Raw genomic sequence first — 24863 nt, 5'->3', positions numbered from 1 at the left:
GTACGAGAACCTTTCTTCTCTTCATTGTGATTCTGCTATCCATCCAAGCAAACTAAAATTTTCATTTGTGGAAGAAAGTATAGTGGAGACCATTGGTATTGATCTTGATTGTATCTCTGTTGTGATGAGCAAAATTCAGTTTGCACAACTGAATCCATACGTGCATGATAGGAGGATTTTGTCATGAATAACTCAAAACCAGTTAGGGATGTATCAAGTTGAGAAATATGACCTTCGGTGAGAGTTGGAAAATCCTCGAACACATTCCCTAAATGCTCACATTGTTCGGCTATTAAAATGGGAGCTGCTGAAGATATAGGAAGAGCCAATGTATTGACTTCTGAGGTCGGGATGGAAGGTGTGAAAATAGTGGAAAATGAATCCACATCATCATCTATCATACCCAGAAAAGGTGCTTCCTGCATAAATGGTTCCTAAATTTGTGCAAGCCTCGAAGGAGATATGATCATGACTTCTCCTTCCTCCTCCTCATCTTCTTCATCAAGTTCTTCTCCTGATTCTCCTTCTGACTCTTGAACTTGTTCAGGTGTCTGAGATAACTTAAATCCCTTTCCACCTTTTAATTTAAATTTGAGGGATTTCTTTATATCAGAAGAAGATGCTCCATCTTTACTAGCAATTTCTAATTGCGACTGTTGTCAATCAGGATTGTACCTATAGCAAGATGCAGAATCTAGCCATCCTGTTGAAAAATGGAAACTCTCTCAGGTGGTGGGTTGTCCTAAAACGAGAGATGAATCTCTAGAAGCTGGGCTGGTTCCTAAATAGTAATCACCTAAAACCTAAATTATATGCGGGATAAGGGATGAGAAGTGAATGACAACATAATGAATACTAAACTAAATGAGGTGATACACCGATGATTTTGAATGTAACTTTAATCAAATCAACACAAATTATGCAAAACACAATTGATTCACAATACTTAGAGAAACACACAACAACAAAAGTGATTCTATGCAAGAACCAAAATCTTCTATTTCGAAAGGAAAACCTAGGGTTTGCCAATTTTTTGCAAAAGAATAATGGACACAAACAAAGACATGTAATCACACGTATCAAGATTCAAACTTGCAATAAGAAATGTAACTTAAATGAAAGAACACAACATAAAAGTAAAGAATCCACAATATTGCACGAGAATCAATGAGAAGGAACCGCTGAATCTATATAACCAATGTTGAAAAAACCTCTGCTACAAATTGCTCTTACAATCAACTCAAAATTTGCAATGCAAAAAAATTTGAATTCGAAGAAGATCCCTCATAATGAGGTGAATGTACAATAAATAGAGCTCCTAACCCTAATTCGGATTTCAAGATCATGCCTAGAAAAAATAAGTCAAAATTGATACAAATTATGAAGAAGCCCCTGAAAACTACTCTCAACCACCTGTCCAACTGATAGATAATTGAAAAACTACCTCTAACCTCTCAAAATCATGCATAAAACCCTAACTCGGATTTCAAAATCAACCCAAAAATATATCATGTAAAACTCCTAAAAAAATATGCAAAGTATGCATAGAACAGGCTCCCATAACGAACTACATGCAAAACTGGCCTTAATTGCTCCATAAATCGCCAAAAATAGCAATAAAGTGCTCCATCACTGCATGGAAAACTCGAACTGCCCTTAGCTGCCAAAAATAGCTCCATATTTGACTCAATCACTCCATGTAACATTTAGTTAACTCAAAACTCAAACAGTCCATTTTTGGTAAAAATAGAACTCTTTGTCTTTACATGAAAGGCTTAACTGAATACTACTTCGGATCTTAAAATAGACTCGCAGCTTTGTATTACTCCAATTTGTTCCTTCCCTTTTTTATAATAATTAATAATAACAAAGGCTTTATAATTATAGCCATTTGATATTTTAATTTTACAATATTTATAACAATATTCTTCTTTTTATTATATTTATCAATATTAATGTGTTTAATAATTAATGTTATTTATTTTACTAATTTTAAACACATTAATATTGATAAATATGGGAAAAAGGGGATATAATAAAACATTTTTTATAAATTTTATATATATTAAATGATAAAAAATAGACATCTTCATTTAATATGTATAAAATTTATAAAAGGTTTCAAAGTTTTACTATAAAAAGCTTTACCGTGGACCAAAAATATTATCAAATAGGGCTTAATTCGACCAAAGGCAAAAAGGCAAACAACTTGTTTGTTTTTATCCATTTGGTGTTTCACGCAAATGAGGAGAAAGAAGGGTTATAAACCCTAGCCGCCATGGGAGCTTTTTTGTTGATTCCTCCTTGCTTTGCTATGTTGAACACCATTCTTGTAGTTCCTTGCGATTTTTTCTGTTTTCTTCTTGCTGGACGCATTTTATTCTGGAGTACTCGGATGCTATTTCATATCATACTGCTGGGTTTTCACGGGTTTATGGTAGTTTGTATGTCGTGAATCCATTTCTAATATTCATGGGTTTATTTGTTGTTGAATCTTGGACGCCATAAGGGTTTCTTCTCTTATGGATTTCATGAGAGTTTGATTTGTTGGTTATGGACGCTATATCTATGATGGACGCCATGTCTTCTATATCTTACTGCAGCTTATATGGTTGCCATTTCTGCTAGTTTTATTTAGTTCATGGCTCTATTTCACTAGCCATGAATTTCTACCTTCATTTTGTGAGTTTCATTGGATGCCATGAGGGTTTCTTTTATTCATGAGTTCTTGCTGGTTATGGACAGCTCTGCTATTGATTATCTCCATTACTAGCCATGAGTTACTGGTATAATTGCCATGATGTTGGACGTTTGGCATTGTTCAGGCCGTGGCTGATGTCATGAGTTTCTTTCTCCATTTTCACTGTTATTTCATGGTTGGATGGACGTATGCTTCTATGAAGCTGTATCTTCATCACTTTTCCAAATTTGTATTTATTGCATGAGCTATGATGTAAGTTAATCGTTGTAGGTTATCTACCATAGCTAGAAGGTTTGCAAAAATTACTTCATTTCATATTTACTATCATAGTCTGGTGTTATATATCGTGGCTCTCATTCTCCATTGTTGTTTTAGCTTGTAGCTTTGCTCTTTTGATATTTTCTTTGCAATCATGATTGCTGATCCATATTTTTGTTGTATTAGAAGCTTACACTTTTCACCACCATTGATTGTCTCTTGAAGATAAAGATAGTCAAAATGATACCACTTATTTCTCCTATCAAAAGCTATCATTGCTTTGCACAAATTTGTATAAAGAACAAACTCAAGCATATTGTTCTTTTGATCTTTAAGTTTTCCTTGCTGCTTATGACTTATATTTGATTTTTTATTGTAGCTGAAATACTGATATTCCTTCCTTTAGCTTTTGCAATATAAAATAACTTATGGTATAGTTGTACCTGCTATGTTTTAATTTGATAGTTGAGAAGTGTTTTTTGCATCTTGTGCCATGTTCTGCTGGTGTATATACCATTAGTATCTGCTGTTATAAATGCTGTGATTGCTTTCTTAATCCAGTAAAATGAATTTCAAGAAGTTTTCTTATCCATGAAATCTGTCCCAAACTGTGTAACATGATATTTATTTTCTGTACATACACTTTTTCCCTTGACAAATGCTTGTGAAATCACAGATTGCAGTCCTTAATGATATTTCAGATTTAGTAATTAATAAATGAACGTTAATTACTCTGTATGTCTGAAACATCTATGGCAGTAATAAAGAAACACTTATGCCTTATTGCATTAATTGCTGTAGTTCTATTCAATTTCATTACATATCTCAATCTTTTCCATAAAATCCCTGTTGTTTGAAACATTTTTTACTTCCTGCCTGTATACTTGTAAAGATCCAATTCCTTCAGCTCATAGACTAAGAATTCCATATGCCCTCCATGATTTGACTGAAAGGTATCATACATGTAACACATGTATGTCCCTTTAATAATCTCCTCGTGTCTTCAACCTTCTGCTATGGTTCAACTAAAAGGTCCCATACTTGTAATTTACGTAAGCCTCCTCAACAGTCTCCTCATGTCATTAGTCTTCGCCTTTACATGATTTGACTAGAAGGTTTCACACTTGTAATTTGTGTGTCCCTTCGATAGCCTCCTCAGTCCTTTAGTCTTGGTCTCTATATGATTCAATCGAAAGGCTTCATGCGTGTAATTTATGCAAGATCCTTCAACAACCTCAAACTTCATACCTGTGTCTGCATGCACATGAAACAAACTCATTAGCATAAAACCTATTTTTCTTTCAGATATCTCTCTTGCCTTCATATCTTTTAATGTTGTCATCTAAATAACCATGTTATAGGAACATTAAGTAGTGTAGAGATAATTGGAATAGTTTCCATTGCTCAATTCATATTAATTGACCCTCCTCTTTTTTCATTTTTGCAAGTCTATTCCCAGATGGAGATGCGGACTCAAACCTTCAACATTCAGAACAACAATCCTTCCACTCAAGCAATGGAGGCCTTTCCCTTTATCTTATCAGTACTTTTCTATTTATACAATGTGTTTATTCAGATATTATGTTAGGAGCTAAGAATGTTTGTGTGGTATCTGAATGCATTGTATTAAGTATTATTTAAAATTTGAACACTTTGTACCTTATCAAAACGGTTTTGAATATTTCAATAAAATGTATTGTTTTGGTACTTGCATCTTGAATAGAAATGATCAATTTTTCTTGTTTATTGATTTTTGTACTTTACTTTCTATATTCATTTTTGTAATATGTATGCTCAGCAACTTAAAACTCCTAGCTCAATATAAAGGCAAGCATAACATAGCAATTTTAGGAGGTATGTTAAATTGGTAATAGCAACTTCCTTCTAGGAGGACCAAAACTTTCACAATCCAAACCCAACTTTGGATTGATCCTTTTAAGACCTTTAATTCTCAACCACTTGGTGTTTGCCAGAATGGATTGAAATCTATCAAGGATAGAAGTACCTTCCTTTTGTTGCCATTGAATAGGGAAAGGGCATCGTTTATCAAAACCAGCCTTCTGATATTTTAGATTAAGAATATTACCATCATCTTCAATTTGGAAATCAAACAGAATCTTGAGCATATTAAGATCAATGATATGCTGCAAAGTCAACCTACAATAGTCCATTCTCATTATATCCAACTCTGTCCGCATGTCAATCCAAATATCTTCTATACGATGGACATGAGTAAATGCTCTCTTGATTTTCGAATTCATCTCTCTGTAATCAAAATCATATCTGACTTTGAACTTCTTAAATGTAACTAATTGAAGTTTTGCTTCCGTGGCCTTTGCTTTGTGTGCAGAATTTATCATGTAATGACCAATCACCAAGGGCTTAGAAGAAGAAATACCAAAACCTAGTCTATGCAGAGCATGTTGATTAGATTGAACCTCCATGAGTTGTCTGGCCAATTCCATTAAAATGATCCTGTTGGTAGCATACCTAGGTAAGGTATATGGTTCTCCTTCGAAATACCCAACTCTTAAATAAGCAAAAGTTGGAAACTGAATAAAGATGCAACCATATTAATTAACCTTGTCCCAAGCCCCATCTGACACTTTTTTGGTAGATAACTGCTTATCAAACAAGCACCGAAAATGCCCAAAGAAAGCATCGTGAACTCTTCTGTAATGGTATTTACTATTAGTCAGAGTAATCTAATCATAGTACTCCCAAACTGGAATTTGAAGGCAGTCTCCTTCGGTAGAAAGTCCTGAAAAAGATTCCATAGCAGCAGCAATATAGACAAGATAAGAATTCATATAGAATGATGTCGATGTTCCTACATTGAGCAACTGCTCACAAAGTGCAGTGTTGATAAGTTCTCCCCAAAAGATATGTTCCTTATTATCAATGATTTGGAAAATGAACTTACACATCCACGGTTCAAAATCATTAGAATCCTTTTTTTTTTTTTATTGGAATATTATTAGAATCCTTGAGACTGCATATTCTGCTGAGAAGGATAATTAGGTCTTTATATTTCAGCTTGAAACTAGATCCATAAATGGTTTTTGGCCATCTTGAGAAATTGTTTCTCTTGGAATCCAACCAATATAGATTAACATATTTCTGATAATTTCCCTTATTTGCATTCCATATCTCCAAAGATGTTTCTTTGGTCAAATCTACACACTCTGCACTCTACGACACTTTGAAAATATGTTCAGTAACCTCAGGATCAAGGCTTTAAATAACATTACCATTAGCATCCTTGATGGTTTTTGACTTCGAACGGAAACGCTTTGCACATCCTAGAACGAATTCTGGTTCCAAGGCAGCCATAGGAAAAGTAGATACCAAATGAATAATACTCCTCTTGATGTGTTTCATTTCATGACTAGCAGGAGCTTCTATCCTTTGCCAGAATTCTGTCATATCTACATGTCCGATCTTTGTATCTGACACACTATCAAGAATAGGTGTAACATGGGATGGAGTTGCGTGAGCCAACTCTTTATCATCTTGATATTTCATTTTGTCTTTCGATCTTATAGATGAGGGCATCCCTTGTGCTTGTGCTGCAACATAAGAATTTCAAAATGTGAACACATCATCAGATGATATTGCTTCCATAAAAGCGTTGATTCTTGATCAACAACAAAGCTTCAAAGTATGGATGAGACACTTTGAAGATCTAATGTGATGATCTTGAAAAGAGACAACATGCATATGTGAAGGCTAAAGTATAATAAATGCAATGTGCCTTGCCATGCAATGATGGAAGTGGAATGAAAAGATGCACTTGCATTCGTTGATAGAAGATGGAGTGAAGTGAAATGTGCTCAAGTTCTTGGGAAAGAACTTGCAACTTCTTCCAAATGAAGAAAAACAAAAAAGCAAGCAAGCAAACAAGAACCTGGAAGTGAGCATTCATGAATATGCTTTAAGACATAAAAGTGGAATGCAAACGAAAAGTATTGACTTCTAAAAAGTGACTTTAAGTCAAAAACGGATTTTCAAGATGTCATTACACAAAAAGTGAATTACATGTATATGTGACATGCAATTGGGAATGAAAAGTGATATTGTATGTAAATGCGGATGAAAAGTGAGTTTAAATGTAATTGCATGCAACAAATGAGATGCAATGTGTTATGACATGAAATGGGAAATTACATGTAATTGCTCATGAAGTGTAATTGCGGATATGAAAGGAATAAATGCAATGTGCCTTGGCATGCAATGATGGAAGTGGAATGAAAAGATGCACTTGCATTCGTTGATAGAAAATGGAGTGAAGTGAAACGTGCTCAAGTTCTTGGGAAAGAACTTGCAACTTCTTCCAAATGAAGAAAAAACAAGAAAACAAGCAAGCAAACAATGAAAACAAACACAAAAGAAACGCGTACCTTCACAAACATGTTAACAAGCAAGATACCTCAATATGCAAACTCGAATTTGGAATTTGGGAAAAAAACTTGAAAGTATGAAAATGAGACTATTCATCATTTTTAAAGAGAAAATGCACTTTTCATGGCCTCTATATCAACAAATGTGAAACATCAAGCTAAAACATGCATCAAATCGGCAAGATAAGCATGAATTAATTAGCAAAAAGGAAAATGTCCACTTGCTTGAAGATTAATATGCCAAATATGAAGGGAATGAAGTTCCAACTTTGACAAATTCTCAAACAAACTTGGACCTCTTCAAATTTGCAATGATGAATTCAAAATGAGCGTCCAATGAGGCGTTTTTGGATGAGAATGACCAAAATGTGCCCTAAAATCCCTCCCAATTCCAACATTTTTAATAAATGCAAGATAATGGAACATTTTTCTTCAAAAACGTGGTTTCAATCTGCATTTACATGAGTGGTTTTTAGCATTCAAATGCAAAAATGTGTTTTCCAATAGCAAGAATATGGATGGAAATGCCAAAACACCCCTTCTTTGAACAAAAACGTGAGCTTTTTCTCTCCAAATCTGGACTTTTTTTGCTAAAACATGCCCTCGAAACACCAAAAATGAGTGGTTTTTTACAAGGAATCAAATGTCCAATGCATGGAAATGCATGAAGATGCAAAAATGACCCTGACTGGAGAGATTTCACACCATGGAAAGGGAAAATCTGAAGTCTTAAAGCAAAAACATGTTCTTGGAAGCCATAAACATGGACGTTTTGCCCTTGGAATGCAAAATCAGGTTCTTAGAATGCACTTGCATGTGTCTTGTAAGCAAATCGCACCTTTTAGACGTGTTTTAAAATTTTCAAAATTGACCTCCATGAGGCAGAAAGCACCTTTTTGGTGTTATGACATGTTTTAAAAATGGAGCCATAAGCAAAATGCACCTTTTTGGTGCTATTGCATATTTTGCAATTACACAAAAATGCGTCTTATGGGCAAAAACACACCTTTTGGGTGCCTTTGCACATTTTAAAGCATATGTAATTACATGTTTTTTTTGTTTTTAACATGAAATTTCCATTCAAAATCGCACCTTTTTGGTGCAATTGCATATTTTGAATTAAAATGTGCTTGTAGACATGTTTGCACAACTTAAGTGATGAATTAAGCACATGTCAATTTAATTTTTGAATAAATATCACTCAAATGGGTCATAAATAATATTTACACTATATAATTAGTGTATAATGCGCAAATATCATTTTAAAAGTAATATTTACTAGAGTGTAATTTAAAACTCAAAAATTAAATCAAACTATCTAGTTAATGAAAAATCAAAAAGCAACTCAACTTAAAAATATAACATAAAGTGCACTATAGTTACTTTAAGTGAAAAACTGAAATGATAAAGTAACTTAAAAACATAACATTAAATGAATTCATGTTATATTTTTTAAAAAGTGAATATCAACTCAAAAATATAACATGATATTTTTAATTCGTGCAGATGCACCAAAAAGGTCCACTTTTTGGGCACTAAAATGGTCATATCTTTTGATTGTCAACTTCGATTATGCCCTAAGATAGATCAAATCGAAGGAAAAACCGAAAGCAATGACTTGAGCAAAACCAAAGAATCAAAAGCCAGCAAACACACACGAGAAAACAAGAAAAAGGGCATTGAAGGCTTCAAAAATCAAGCATAGGCTCGACAAACAGAAAAACTAAAGACTTGACGAAAGCCTTCAGTAAAAGGATTCATTATGTCAATCAGAAATGATTGGTTGATCAATACTAACCAATTAAATAACGAACCAAACTCAGAGAAAAATGAAACTAAGTTGAAAAAGTTTCGTACTATTACCTACATTTTGTGGTGACAAAATGCAGGATAACAAATTTCATGTATCATAATTAGTTTCATTTTTGTATTTTATTTCCCTCCTTTCAATTTAAGATCATTATAATCGTAACTCTTTTTTTTTAAATATTTAAATATTTAAATTAAAATGAGTAAATGTAGTTTATCACTTCTTGTTTATGCATTCAGATCTTGATATTGTTATATTTGTTAGAATCTGAAAAGCTTAATAACCCAGAAAACTAGTGCAAAGAATAGATATCTAAACTATGAATGCAAATGATACAAAATCAAAATAGCAACATAGAGTTAGTTTCTAAGAGAGTAATGCAAATGCTAGAAGCAAAATAGCATTAAGAGGATGCAAAAGCAAGAGATGGAAATACAAGTCAGGTAGCATGCTTATATAGACTAGGAAGAGGGAGGAGGTCGCAACACCAACTAATGAGAGAAGCAACCATCTATTGGACTAAAGATAGCAAAGTATCTTCCCAAGAGAGCTAATGGATGCTCACATGCAGGAAGGTGACACCTCACAACCACTTACCTAATAAGACATGTTTTATTAACCTAAGCGACATTATTATAAGTGTAGAAGAAACTTAGTAATATAGGGAAAAATAAATAACCCAATAGGAAATTAAAAAAAATACACTAACACCCCCCCATAAGTGAAGCTTAGGTGGATGTAGAAATGGGTCCCGACAAGTCAGGCCTGATGAGGTACCCATGTGCATAAAATTCCCCCAAAAAAGAGTCAGGACTCCAAGTGAGAGGAAGAGGCCCCCCCAAAAGATGAAGCATCTTGCACGTCCAATAAAGCTTGCAAATGAAGGAACTGGCTTTCAATGAAGGGTTTGGTGAAGATATCAGCAACCTACTCGGAAGTCGGACAATAGCAAAAGTCAACGACATGACCATGGATGAGCTCCTGGATGTAGTGCATGTGGATCTCTGTGTTTGGTCCGCTGATGATGGACTGGATTCCATGAGATTTGAATGGTACTCTCATTGTCACAAAATATGATTGATGGTCGTCTGATTTGGATACCAAACTTAGTGAGAAGATGTTGAAGCCAAATGGCCTCAGTGGCGGCATTCACAGGCCCCTGATACTCAGACTTGGTAGAAGATAGAGCAATAGCAGACTACTTTTTGCTTGACCAAAAAACAGGACCTAAACCAAGTGAGAAGTTGTAACTTGAAGTAGACTTGCGATCCTGAAAATCACCCGCCAAATCTGAAATTGTGAAGCCCACCAAATCAAGCTCAATACCTGCTGCGTAGTGAATCCCACAATTGTGAGAACCCTGAATGTAGTGAAGGATCCACTTGGTTGCTTTCTAGTGCAGCTCATGAGGCTCCTGCATGAATTGAGAGACCATGCCTACAGCATATGAAATGTCAAGTCTTGTATGAGTTAGAGAAATGAGAGTCCCAACAAGTTGTCAGTACAAAGTGCCATCAACAAGTGGAGAAGAACATTGAGCCTCAAGTTTGACTCCAGAAAGGATGGGAGTTGGAGTAGGCTTACAGTAAGCCATATGAAACCTTGAGAGTAAATCTAGAGCATACTTGGACAGTTGGATGGTGATCCCAGAGGGAGACTAAAAGATCTCAATCTTGAGAAAGTAATGCAACAAGCCCAAGTTAGTCATCAAAAAACTATCATGAAAGGCAATTTTGACAGCCTTAAATGGTGGGTGAAGAACTTCCTGTGATCAACAAGTCATCAACATACAAAACCAAAAATAGGAGTGAATCACCCTGTTGAAGAATGTAAACATTAGGATCAAAATGGCACTGAGTGAACCCAACTAATAGAAGGAAGGGGTCCATCTTGGCATACCAAGCCCGAGGAGCCTATTTGAGGCCATAGAGAGACTTCCGAAGAAGGCACACAAGTGAAGAATCTTGAAGGAAGTCCTGTGGCTGCTCCATGTAGATCTCCTCATGAAGGTCACCGTAAAGAAAAGCACTCTTCACATCCATCTAATGTACTTCTCAATGATTAGCTACAGCAATGGCAAGAACAAGTCGAATGGAATTCATTCGAGCAACTGGCGCAAAAGTCTTAGAGTAGTCAATCCTAGGAACCTGGGAGAATCCTTTGGCAACCAAGCGAGCCTTATGCTTGTCAACCGATCCATCTGCTGCAAATTTTGTCCAATAGATCCACTTACATCGAACAAGTTTTCTTCCCTTAGGAAGAGGGACAAGATCCCAAGTGTGCTTCCTCATCAAGGAACTATACTCTTCCTGCATAGCTATATCCCACTCAGGAATACCAGAAGCCTCATGAAAAGATTGTGGATCTGAGGCAGTAGCAACGAAGACATGTGGAGCATCCTGGAAATGTGAATGAGTCTGCTTGGTGTTTGATGGATCCCCAACCCAATCACCTACACACTACAAGGTCTGTCTAGCCCAAAGTGGACCAGATGATGGAGAATCTGGAGAGGAATCATCAACCTTTGAATGATAACTAGGAGAGGAAGGAGGTGAGTCCTCTGAATCACTCTCTACATCGGAAGTGGAGGTAGAAGACTGCTCAGGTGAATCTGACTCATCAGAAGATCTATCATGTATTCCAAGTGACTCCGATGTCAAAGTAGGTGTTGGAGAAGTGATAAAAAGTGAGCTTGAAGATCCCTCCTCACACTGAACACTCCTCTCAATGAACAACTCATGTGTAGTAGGGTGGAGCAATCGATAACCCTTCACACCATCAGGATAACCTACAAATATGCAAGTTCTACTTTGCAGATCCAAGGCCTTGTGTTTCTCTGCAAGAATGCCTTGTGTTTCTCTGTAGGAATGTGAACCCATGCAGGAGAGCCAAAAACTCGAAAGTGCTTAACTAATGGTTTCCGACCACTCCAAGCTTCAAAAGGAGTAACTCCCTTCCAGGCTTGGTGAGGAACACGGTTTTGGATATAACAAGCACAATTAATAGCCTCTGCCCAATACTGTGGTGCAAGAGATCTAGAGTGAATCATACAGTTTACCATTTCCTTCAAGGATCTATTCTTTCGTTCTGCAACCCCATTCTACTGAGGATTGTATGGAATTGAATGTTGCAAATCAATCCCCTCTAAAGTGCAAAATCTCTCAAACTGATGGTTGATATACTCACCACCATTATCAGTGCACAAAACTTTGATGGCTTTCCCAGATTGCTTCTCTACAAAAGTTTTGAAGTCCTAAAAATGATCAAATACCTCTGACTTCTGTTTGAGAAAGTACACCCAAGTATATCGACAAAAGTCATCAATGAATGTGAGGACATATCAGGCCCTACTGAAAGAAGGATGCTGAAATGGACCAGCCAAATCACTGTGAACTAACTCTAGTATCTATGAAGCTCTCCATGCCTTACTTTTGTCAAACTTTTCCTTATGATGCTTACCAAGAATGCAACCTTGAAAAACACCACCTAAGAACTGAACTGAAGGCAACCCTATGACCATGCTCTACTAGTTGAGCTGATGCAAGTAGCGGAAGTTAAGATGGCCAAACTGTTCATGCCATAATTTACTCACATCATTAGAGTGAGTGAGCAAAACAGTCGAAGGAGGATCAGGAACAAAGTGAGAAAATAGATAGTCGTGATTGATGATTTGCTCTCCCAACTACAACTGTAGAACCACTGTGCGACTCACATATCTCCACTAAATCAGGAGTGAACTCAACCTGTTTGCCTAAACCTGTGTGAGTGATTTGGTATACTAATAGGAGATTAGTTGATAATAAGGGCACATAAAAAACATCATGGAATGTGCCATCCCCCACATCAACAAACCCTCTCCCACACACCTCAACAGGAGTGTCATCACCCATCAAAATAGAAGGCATAGTACACGACTCCAAAGATGCAAGTTCTTCCTTAGATGAAGCCATGTGGTACAAAGCACCCAAATCAAGAACCCAAGTGAATGGTGAAGAAGCAACTGCAACAAGGGCCTTGCCCTTTCCTTTCACTTTGTTGTTTTCTTTTGCCTTGTTAGACCCTTCATTAGAACTTTGTTTGATAGACTCAAGAAAACTAATATTATTCTTCTCAAGAATGTGTGTCAAGTGATCAATTTGTTTCCTCAGACATTTATGTTCATCATAACCGAGTCTTTTACAATAGGCACATTGGACCCTTTCTTTCTTATGCTTATCGCCCTTGGAAGATGGGGTATCAATAGTTGCTTTTGAAGCAACCGGTATTTGATTCTTCTTCTTCTTGTTATTCCTTTGTTTCTTATCCTTACTATTGTTTTTACTACTTTGTCCTTTTTGTTCTTTTGTGCCTTGTTTGGCAGCCAAGGCATGTGACTTAGAGGACTTAAGAGTGCTCATTTGGATTAGCTTGTCCTGTTCTCGAGTGAGATTGATAGCAAGGTCATCTAAAGATGGCATGGTGAATTGAGTACCAAGTGCACCCTTAGTAGCATAGAAGGTAGAGACAAACACAAAATATTTTGAACTTAGCTTAGCGAGATTACTTAGGATCAGTTGTTCATCTTCCTTTTCAATTCCACATTGTTTTAACTACAGCCTTAGTGATTTCAATTTAGTGAAGAAATCCTAGATTGTGTTGAAATTGCTTGGACTTAAACTAATTAGTTCATTTTCCAACATATGACCCCTCATTGAATCTTGTGTGCCAAATAGTGTTTCTAACTTTGTCTATATTTCATTTGGTGTATCCAAAAACTCAATGTGATAGAGCAAATTAGGAGAAACTGACAAACACAATGTTCCATATGCCTCACCACATTTGTTAAACCACTTAGGCTTATCTTCATCTTTATCAAGTTCAATTTCAAGTCCCATAGATCTCCTATTTAATCCAACTTTCCTGAAGTGAATTGTCATGCATGATTTCCACTCAAAGTAATTGTATGGAGTTAGGATGGGCATATTTGTTTGATCCATGATGAAGAAACGCAAAGAGGAAATGCTAAAAAGAAGAGAACCCAGCCAAGACAATCCCCCCCCCCCCCCTTTTTACTCAATCAAAGAAACCTCCCCCCAAGAAAATATGATTTGGCACTTTATATTAGTGTGTTTACAACTACCACTAGCAAGAAATACTAAGTGGTCTTGATTTCAATGTATTACAAAACCCTCACGAAGAGCATATGCTGAAAATGCAACTTTGACACAATACTTAAGGAAATAAATAGCACCACTATGATCGACTCAAAAAATCATGCACTGTCAAAAAAAGAATTGCCTCGATACGAGGTCGTACGAGAAAGTTATGATCCTCTGAAGTTCCCAAAACGAGAACTGTGCAATGTCACGACTGAGAATCTGCAATTTTTGAAAAATCTATGCAACAAAATCAAAAAACGACTACACGAGAGGATAGAGCACAAAAAAATAGCCAAGATTTTAACAAAAATCATTGAAATCGGAGTCCGCATAAGCAAGAACAAGGCATTTGAAAACTGTGTTCAAATTTGCGACTGCCAACAGAGAGGGGTACAACTGTAGCTTTCCGCGTTCAATTCTACAAAATATACAGATTGCGTCAAATAAAAAAACTAAAATCTACTCTTGCACATAAAATGGCTCTGATACCATGTTAGAATCTGAAAAGATTAATAACCCAAAAAACTAATGCAAAGAATAGATTTCTAAACTATCAATGCAAATGATACAAAATTAAAATAGCAATACAGAGTTAGTCTCCAAAAGAGTAATGCAAATGTTAGAAGCAAAATAGCATTAAGAGGATGCAAAAGCAAGAGATGAAAATACAAGTCAAGTAGCATGCTTATATAGACTAGGAAGAGGGAGGAGGTGGCAACAACGACCAATGAGGAGCAACCATCTATCGGACTAAAGATAGCAAAGTATCTTCCCAAGATAGCTAATGGATGCTCACATGTAGGAAGGTGACACCTCACAACCATTCACCTAATAAGACATGTTTTATTAACATAAGCAAGATTATTAAAAGTGTAGGAAAAACCTAGTAATATAGGAAAAAATAAATAACTCACTAGGAAATTAAAAAACTAAACTAACAATATTGTAACTGCATGTTACAGTTAATATCCTTATCTTTATGAATTTCAATTGAGAGATTTGCACCCCATTTACCTTTCCTTTATGTGGATTATTTTCTTAATGTAATTTCCAACAAGAGGCCATACTTGCCACAACAATTACAATGTGTAGACTCATTATTTGTGGCGTTACTTATATTCTTTTCCTTTTTATTGGCACTGACTTTATTAGACTTGGAAGAAGGAAAAATATCTATCTCAAGATAACAAGCCTATAGTATGCTTCACCTATATCAACTGTTATAGAGAGTACAGGCCTACAAAGATGACTATGCAAAGCCCTTATATACTTGATTAGGATTTCAACACGTGAAAAATATACTTATTTGTATAGTTGAATGCTTTGATTTTCTTTTTCTAGTGAGATTGTTGTTCCATAATCTTTTATTCCTTATGACATATTCAATACAATTGCTTCATAATTAATAGCTTAAAATGCTCGGAAGAAATCATAGAAATCTTTTTTTAAGCCAAAGGGTACAAAGGATTTTCAAAACTAGGTGTGCTTTGCCGACCTTGGTTTAGAAAATGAAATATTTTGATCAATAATAGTATGTATACTAAAATATAACTCAAGCTACGTTATCCAATTGTGAAGATCCTCTTAATCTACTTCGCCTTAACATAGTTGAATGTCATTCCTTCTTCAAACTGTTATGTCTATCCAATCTTTCTAAGAAGATCTACATAAGACTCCTCATGGTCTCCAAAGCTTTTGATAGGCTTGCAATATTGTCCTCCATCATAAAGAACCTAGCTTCATTATCATCATACTCTCCATCCTTTGACAAACTTCTCAACCCTCTTCACTTACACAAATGTCTCTCTCCAATGGAAAGACATTTTTTTCCATTTGAATGAATTGTGAGTATGAACGTGACATACAACACTTTCAATGCAATAAACTTTCTCTAAACAACAAAAATGGTTTGAAGTGATTTTAATGTCAAATTTATGATGGTAGCCTCCAAGTGCCCAAAATTGCAAAAGCAACATGATAGTCCAATTATGACTGAACAATTCAGCTCACAACCCACATGGCACAAATAAGACTCTCTTAGACTTCCAACCATAATGGAAGAATTTATTCAACATTTGGAACCCTCCATTGCATATGTTTTGGCATACCCAACCTTTCATCTTATATGCATACCTCATGCTTGTCTAAATTTGTCTTTTCACTCTTCAAGTAAGGGGTTGCACACACATTCTAAGAGTTGCAAATACATCCTTGGGATTGCTTGAGCATTCTCAAGGTCACTAGAGCAACTTGCCCTAGCAAAAGAAGCAAACCCACCAGTAAAAGGGGTGACCCCGATGTCTTGCATTGACACGTACGAATTCTCAACCCCAATCACTTGTCCATCATTTTTGGCATCTAATTTCGAGCTTAGTTGAAAATTCATTTGATCTATCCCTTTTAACTATTGAGTTCCCCCTGATCATGATTTTGAATGAGATTCTAGCCTATTTAAGCATCCTCAAGTAGATTGCATAGGGTCTTTGGTTCTTCGTTGGAAGCCTTTTGCAAGAGCTATGATTATGTTTTCTCTCCTTCCAGAATTGATTAGTTTGGCTAGGGAATCAATTCTAAGGCATCCGAGCCAAATTACCAAGTTTTTTTTTTCTAGCATCTACACTCCCTGCAAACCCCAAGACTTTCTCTTAGATTGAAGCTGCCATGTTGCAATGCACCCCTCTACGACCTCCCTTAGCCGAGCTCCTTGGATTCCTATCCTTCTTGAGACACTTGAGAAAACTTCAGAGACATCACACTTCATCTATCTTTCCTCATCTTCCTTTTAATAATGGGGAGCCAATTTGCATAACATCTTGACCATGTGTTTTCCTAAGGGTAGCAATGTTGTACAGCAACATTGGGTCATCTTCAGCATTTAAAGTGGAGCATCAACCATTGTTGTAGTACACTCTACATGGGAATCTACATAATTTCTCTTCATCTACTCTATTTTGGTTGGGGAAGGGTTTGACCATCTCATTAAAAAGAATTTATAGGACTTCGCATTCCAATTTTTTATGCTCCACCAATCGACGCTATTTAATTAAGATGTAATTTTACCTTTTAGGATATACCTGATTTTACCCAAAAATAACAAATTCAATAATACAATTTGTTCACAAGAGCGTTCTTTCAATAAATTACACAATAGCAATTGAATTTAGGAAAAAAATCGATTAACATCAAACAAAATCATAATGAAGATTCCTATTGTCAACCTTCCACTTTCAAATTCTCGTGTAGTATACAAAGCCTCACCATTAACCCAACTTCAGCTATGAAAAAACTCAACATACGAGACCAGATGTCATTGAATGGAAATGGGACCTCGAGTTTTTTCCTTGGGCTTTCAGAGTACACTTCTCATTATTTATATATTTTTAGAGCTCGACGACATAATGTTATGGACACAGTAGATGCGGTAGGTGAACAAACAGGTGTGGGGAGAACATGAATTTCAAGAATTATGAATTTGTTAAAGAGCGAAAGTACTATTGCCGCAGAGAAGAAAAAAGTAAAATAAATTGAAATTAATTATATATTTGGGCAAATACCTCCGTTTTGACGATCCAAGAACGCTTGGGCTTGGGCAAGGAAAACCTCTGTGGAATGGGCATTAGTAGTTTATCTTTAGAAAAACTATCATCTAAAAGATATATCATATTCCTCCCAACCTCTGTCTTCCCCGGACACCCATATGTAAACTTCGAGATAGCTGCCATTGTCCTTTTCCTTGTATTGCATTGCCGTACTAGTTTCAGAAAAGCATTCTTTAATTCGTCGTGTTGGTTTTCCTTTGTTGGTCACATCAGAAATTCTACAGGATTGTCCTCCGGGAACCAAGTATTTCGTGACTAATGGGCCTACACTAATCTTTATTTATTAAAAGATAATAAGATGGATAGGCATTTTGAGATTATATTTCCTTCTTTTAAATACTAAAAAGTTGGTTTCATTATTTTTCATTCAAAAATATTTTATTTTATTCTATATTTTAATATATTTTTTAGATGAAAGCTAATTTATGTTTGTAATTTATTTAAAGTTTATTTTGACATAAATTGAACTTATAAAACATAAATATGCTAATTTATTCTTTTAATGAGTGAATGCTTTTTATCGAAGCTAAGAACTAGTGGGCTCACATTGTTAGTGCTCCACTACTATCCTACTACCATCAACATTGGTGGTATGTGGAAGCAATTCAAACTAGTGGGCTCACAATATTAATGCTTTATTGGTATGTGGGAGTAATTCAAATTCAAAAAATTTAGGAATGGATCTCATAACTTCCTCCTTTGCAAACTTGTAAGTGTATTATTAGTTCCTGCCAAGGCAGGATACTATAGCATTCATTGAAATGCAACTGTTCCATTTAATTGTCCAATGAGATTTGAGTATTTTTTGACAATTTTTTAGATTTCTAAAGTTTTAATATATATTGAAGTTTTTAGAATTATAGAGAAAACATTTATCTTCAATATGATTGGCTGCTTTTTGCTACAGTAGTGTCTTTGGCTTACTTAAGAACTTTATACACTCCAATGTGAAAAAAAAAAAAGAGTAATAAATAAAGTTGAAAAAGCACCATAAATATCTTGTACTTATTCTAAAGACAATAATAAATGAATTTTTAAATGTATCATAAATATTTTGTACTCATTTGAGAACAATAACAATCTTGAAATTTTTTTATTTTTTATTTTTTACATTCTACAATATTGTTGAAGTATTTTTATTTCAATTTAAAACAAAATTGGCACATAATGACAAAAATTGTACCACAAGATAGATCAATGTAATTATCCAAACAAAATAAATCTACCTCTACATTATTTTTCAAAAACTATTATTTGTCTTGCTCATCATTAATTGCTTAATACAAAATAGACATTCTCTTGGTCACGTATGATTTAAATGTATTTCTATATTTTTCTTTTACCACAACAAAATCAATATACATTACGTATCAATGACATTTCATTTTTTAAATTTTGTATTAGCTTATTAGTCAATGTTGTATTTGCATATACAAGTATAATACAATTTATTTTTTAACTCAAATTTTTTTACGAACTAATTGTATGACTAATGCAATAACAAATTATACACTGGCAGGAACTAGACGCTATGCGTCCTTGTTATATTACACAATCATCACATAAATTTTACTAAAATATAGAATATTTTTTCAATAGTATTATATTACACAATCATCACATACATTGTACCAAAATATAGAATATTTTTTCAATGAAAAATAACCAATCCAATTTTTCATTGAAAAAATATTCTATATTTTGGTACAATGTATGTGATGATTGTGTAATATAATACTATTGAAAAAATATTCTATATTTTAGTAAAATTTATGTGATGATTGTGTAATATAATAATACACTTACAAGTTTGCAAAGGAGGAAGTTATGAGATCCATTCCTAAATTTTTTGAATTTGAATTACTCCCACATACCAATAAAGCATTAATATTGTGAGCCCACTAGTTTTAATTGCTTCCACATACCACCAATGTTGATGGTAGTAGGATAGTAGTGGAGCACTAACAATGTGAGCCCACTAGTTCTTAGCTTCGATAAAAAGCATTCACTCATTAAAAGAATAAATTAGCATATTTATGTTTTATAAGTTCAATTTATGTCAAAATAAACTTTAAATAAATTACAAACATAAATTAGCTTTCATCTAAACAATAATAGTACAGGGATTTTTTATTTATTTTTATATATTATATATCGATAGATCAAAAAGAAGAGTTACAAAATATCATGGGGAGGCAAGGCCTCAACCCCAAAGTATCAAGTGGGAACCAAAAGGTACATCAGAGAGAGCCGATAAAAGACAAAGCTCGGAATATACAAAAAGAAGATGCTTAAGAGAGAATATCGTTGTAATCTTCCATCCAAGAGGTCCAACCAGCAATGCCCTCCATCCAAACAACTTTCTTTCTTTACAAAATTTGAGTGAAGAGCTCAAGTTTGTCAAAATAACCCTCTAGTCTCACGGATCTCTTTAATCAGCTTCTTGAGTGCCTCATCAAAGGCATGTTGATCGGTGGCAATGTTGGCCCACTCGAATCCATTCTTCATTTCGTATATAAACATAGTAGTGTGGAAACGTAACAGCTTTTCCCTCTCCAGCCTTATAATACAACAGACCTAAGAAGTAATTTTTAAAAATATGAGTTTTCGATGAAAATCAGTAAGTAATCTACCACTGCCTTGAAATTTATCCTCATTTCTAAATTTCCAAATAAACCAAAGGATGTAGGAAGAAAGGATTTGCCAAAACAAATTAGCATCTTTTTTAAGATTCTAAATATAACCAGTAATAATATCAAAAGTAGAAACATGTTTAGAGATAATGATACCAAAGAGCAGCCAAATCTCTCTAGCAAAAGTTAGAAGAATGCTTTTTTTGAAATATTTAATCTATTGGTGCTAATTATATTTAATATATATTGACTTATTTTAAATAGATGTATTAAAAATTACTAATTTTTAAATTCTATTACTAAATAGTAATATTAGAAAATTTATAAGAAATTTTATTACTAATAGTCATTTTATTTAATTATGATATAATATATTGTGAATTATATATAAAATTATATTTCATATATAGAAACATGATATATGTATGTGTGTATGTATGTATAATAGATATATGTATATGTATGTCACATATATAATGTGTGTAATAGAAACATTTTATTTTCATAAATTGCTTCATGATATATGCATGTGTGTGTGTGTGTGTGTGTGTGTGTGTGTGTAATAGAAACATCTTATTTTCATAAATTGCTTTTGCTAAAAATATAGTTCAATTTTAATGAATATAAATTATAATATAATATAATTATTTATAATAAAGGTCCAACATAAGCAATACATATAATCTAGTTTCAATTATGTATTTTTAGACCTCATAAGTATCCAAAATAATTAACCAAAACATAATTGAGATGTGTGCATATGGCATATGCATAAAGTGCTCACATTGTTGCATACAATAGTTAAGAAATGAAGGATTTCAAATATTTTTCTTTTCACTTCATGTTTCCAAATCATTAAGATCCTTAAGCTTTAATCAAGGAGTGATATTTGTATTGGATTTGACCTCTTTGTGAGTTGCATTGTTGCCTTCATTAGTGTGGAAATACATTATACTTTTCTTTTCTAGTCTCTAAGTGTTGTCCTCTTTGAGATCTTTGCCATTATATTATTTCATCTACTCTAATAGACCTTAGAGGAAGGGCTAATTGCATTTTGTACTATATGCCCATGTTTGTCTTTAAGAATTTGAGTCACATTGATTGTCAGTAGGCCTTATGTCAACAACTTTTTAAACTTTATTTTAGAGATATTTATGTGATAGATACCTATACAACAATGTTATAAATGGTGAGCTTTTATATTAAAAAAACTTAAGTATTATACTCTTACCTTGAAGCTTTTCTTAATTTCTAAAAATCCAAATTTGTGAAAGTATCTCGATAGAAAGTATAGAAAAAAATGTATAAATATATTAGAAATAGTGTTCATCGTGTCAAATAGACCATGCATCTAGCTAGTACTAATATTGCAACCATGTAAATTGGAATAGAATATATGTCATATTTCTTTAGCTACAAAGAAATAGAAAATATATGTTTAATAGTATCGAGGAGTTTATTAAAGATGCAAATTTCATCATATTTATGCATAAATTTATATGGTAACCTTTGAAGTAGGTGGAGCCACTTGGAAGAGGCATTTTTTGGGTCAACATTGTTTCTCCATATACTAGTGAGAATATTCTATATTTTTTTATTAAAATAATGCATGGTCCAACACTTGTGAGATGGAAATATAAAGATTCATTGAAATCAAAAAGCTATAAATATTTCTAGGAGCAATATGTGACATCTTAGTGTCATATGACAAGTAGAATTTATTATACCAAACTTGCTCTAGATGGACAACCTTAGAGGTGTTTAGGGTAGGAAAAACCTCTCTTAAGATGGAGTATGTGCACCAATGAGTAGTGGGAGTGTTAAATTCCTCACTTAGAACTAACCAAGACTTGAGATTTGCATTAACCAAGATGTCATTGAATCATTTGATATGTTTATTGCTCCATTTTTTTCAAGCAACCATGCAATTGAGTAAGTGACTTATATCTTTATAACATAGATTCCACTATATAGAGGATTCTAAAGAGATTCATGAGTAAAGCTTACTATTAGTAAGGAAAGGAACCACACACTGCTAAGCCTTTCATATGCTTTTGAAATCATTGGATCCCTCGAGAGAGATGAGAAAAGAACCCATGAAGATATAAGTGATGGGCCTATCCTTCTCGAACATGGATTTTTTTGGGGTCAACTATGTTGATGTTATGATGAACTAATACTTTCCAAGGCGTATTGCCTTTAATGGGTTTGACAATCCACTTCAATACAAGGGCCTTGTGTTTTAAAATCCTTCAACCCTAAGCCTCCCCATTTGATGGGGTAAAAGGATGGTGTATCCCCAAAGGAGATGACCAAACCACCCAACAAGATAACACAATAAGACATAGTTGAGAACAAGCCAATTTATCATAAATAGATCTTGAATTACATCAAATGAACTTAAAACATGTTAGGTTGTAAGGCCTTCCTAGTCAGGGCCAATACATGTCAGATTATAGACCAAACTCTTCTTCTTTGAACCTTGGGTACTACTTCCTCCTTTGCGCTAACCATGTTGCTCTAAAAGGAACACCTACGTTAAAAATATAGCCTTCTAGACACACAAGTCAAATTTGAGTTCACATTCTCCCTAAATAGGAAATGTGTTATATAATATAGGACTAACCCATAAAGATTAAATGACTAAATACATAATACATCATAAGAATATTGGAGGCTTTAGATATAAGTCCTCACATTATCCAAGAAACTATATACAAAGCCATAAAACCTCATGGAAAGAGATAAACCTTGGAAAAGAAAAATACCACGCATCATATGAAGAACCGCATAGGAAATTAGTACCCAAGGAGATGAAACATAACTTTAAGAATACATAACATTAAATTCAGTGAACATAAGAGAATGATCCAAGATAGGTCCACAATAAGAATCAAAGGCCATTGAATTTTGAATGGAAAATCGAGTGATCGCCAACTCAAACTATCAAACATGAATTAGATAATAAAAAACAAAGAAAATATCATTTTTTCTTGTGATGCAAGATTGCCAATAGCCCAAGGATGCTCCTGCATCAGACACCCAAGCTAGCAAAAAGATGTTCCATATGGAAATATGAACATCTGAAAGTATTCAACACATAAATCCCATGCTCATTCTTAACCCACAAATCCTCTTCATCAATCATCACAGAAGTTTGTCCAAACTTGCTACTACAACCAATTGTTCTATTAGATTCCTCAAACTTTCTGATACTACTAGGATCAATTAAATCATACTTACTGCATATTGTCATCTGATTAGAATTTTTCTTTCCTTTTCTATGTTCTTAACCATGGGATCAAACAACTTTCTCAAATTAGGTTGTCTTTCAATATAACATGCTCTACTGCATTTAAACTAAGAGTCTTGAAAAAACTCAAGTTCTTTGCTCTTCCTCCTTTGTCATCATTCAAAGGAATTAAAATAAATTTTCTATCATCCTTTCAACTATAGAAGTATTCTTTTTGTAATAATGTAACTCCTCTATCAAATTGTCAAGGTCTCCCAAGTAAAACATGATAAGTGCGCATGTCAACCACATCACATAAAACTTCATCCTTATAAGGTCCAATACTGAAATTAACCAAGCATTTATCTCTAACCTATACCTAATGATCATCTTGAAACCAATTGATACCATAGGGAGTAGCATATTTAATCTTTACAATCCAATCTTCCTAACCATTTCCTTTGATAAAAGAATATCAGTACTACCTCCATCCATAATAACCTTACAACATTTACCTCTAGACTTACAAGTAGTTCTAAACAATTTCCTTCTTTGCATTGGCTCCTCATCATGCTTAGCCAACATGATATTTCTCATCAAGAGAGATTCTCCAACTTCAAGTGAAGCCAAATCAACATCAAATGTTTCCTCTTTCTGATCTTCCTTTACTACCAAGTTTTGTTTATCAATCCTTTTAGCAAGACATTAAAAAGCCTGGTGTCCCTCTTTACCACATTTGAAACAATTACTTTTTAATATAAATTTCATATCAAAAATTATTTTCTTACCCTTATCCACTTTTCCCAACTATTTGCATTGATTTCTTCCTAACTTATCTTATGCCTTCAATGCATTTTGATAAGAATGTTCATCTAAAATAAGTTTCAACATACTCAATCATCCTGAATGTTAAATTTCAAAATATTAACATACCTTGCAACCTTTTCCTTAGAAGATTTACAATGTCCAAAACTGATATGTACCTTATAAAATTCATCAGCCTATTGTTTCACACTCATATCTTTTTATCTTAAGTTTTGCAACTTCTTAAATAATTAAAGTTCATAATCTTCAGGAATGAATTTAGCCTTC

The 24863-nt window shown here is 34.1% G+C and overlaps 1 protein-coding gene across 2 annotated transcripts in view; it reads right to left on the bottom strand.

Annotated features, from left to right (window-relative positions):
• Window positions 1-18175, bottom strand: part of ENA (DnaJ/Hsp40 cysteine-rich domain superfamily protein) — a 55865-nt gene extending 37690 nt beyond the window's left edge. Inside the window, exon 1 of one of the 2 annotated variants that reach the window (XM_089825743.1) lies at window positions 17862-18175. In XM_089825743.1, the coding sequence (XP_089681869.1) occupies window positions 17862-18029 (168 nt within the window). In that variant the 5' untranslated portion in view covers window positions 18030-18175. The remainder of the gene's footprint in view (window positions 1-17861) is intronic. The other variant, XM_089825742.1, reaches the window with a different exon arrangement.
• Between the last annotated feature and the right edge of the window lie 6688 nt (window positions 18176-24863).

This window comes from Cupressus sempervirens, chromosome 4, assembly GCF_028749045.1.
Source record: "Cupressus sempervirens isolate cs-2001-9-10 chromosome 4, ASM2874904v1, whole genome shotgun sequence".
In the NCBI taxonomy this organism is placed as follows: domain Eukaryota; kingdom Viridiplantae; phylum Streptophyta; class Pinopsida; order Cupressales; family Cupressaceae; genus Cupressus; species Cupressus sempervirens.
This window is presented reverse-complemented; position numbering and strand designations above follow the sequence as displayed.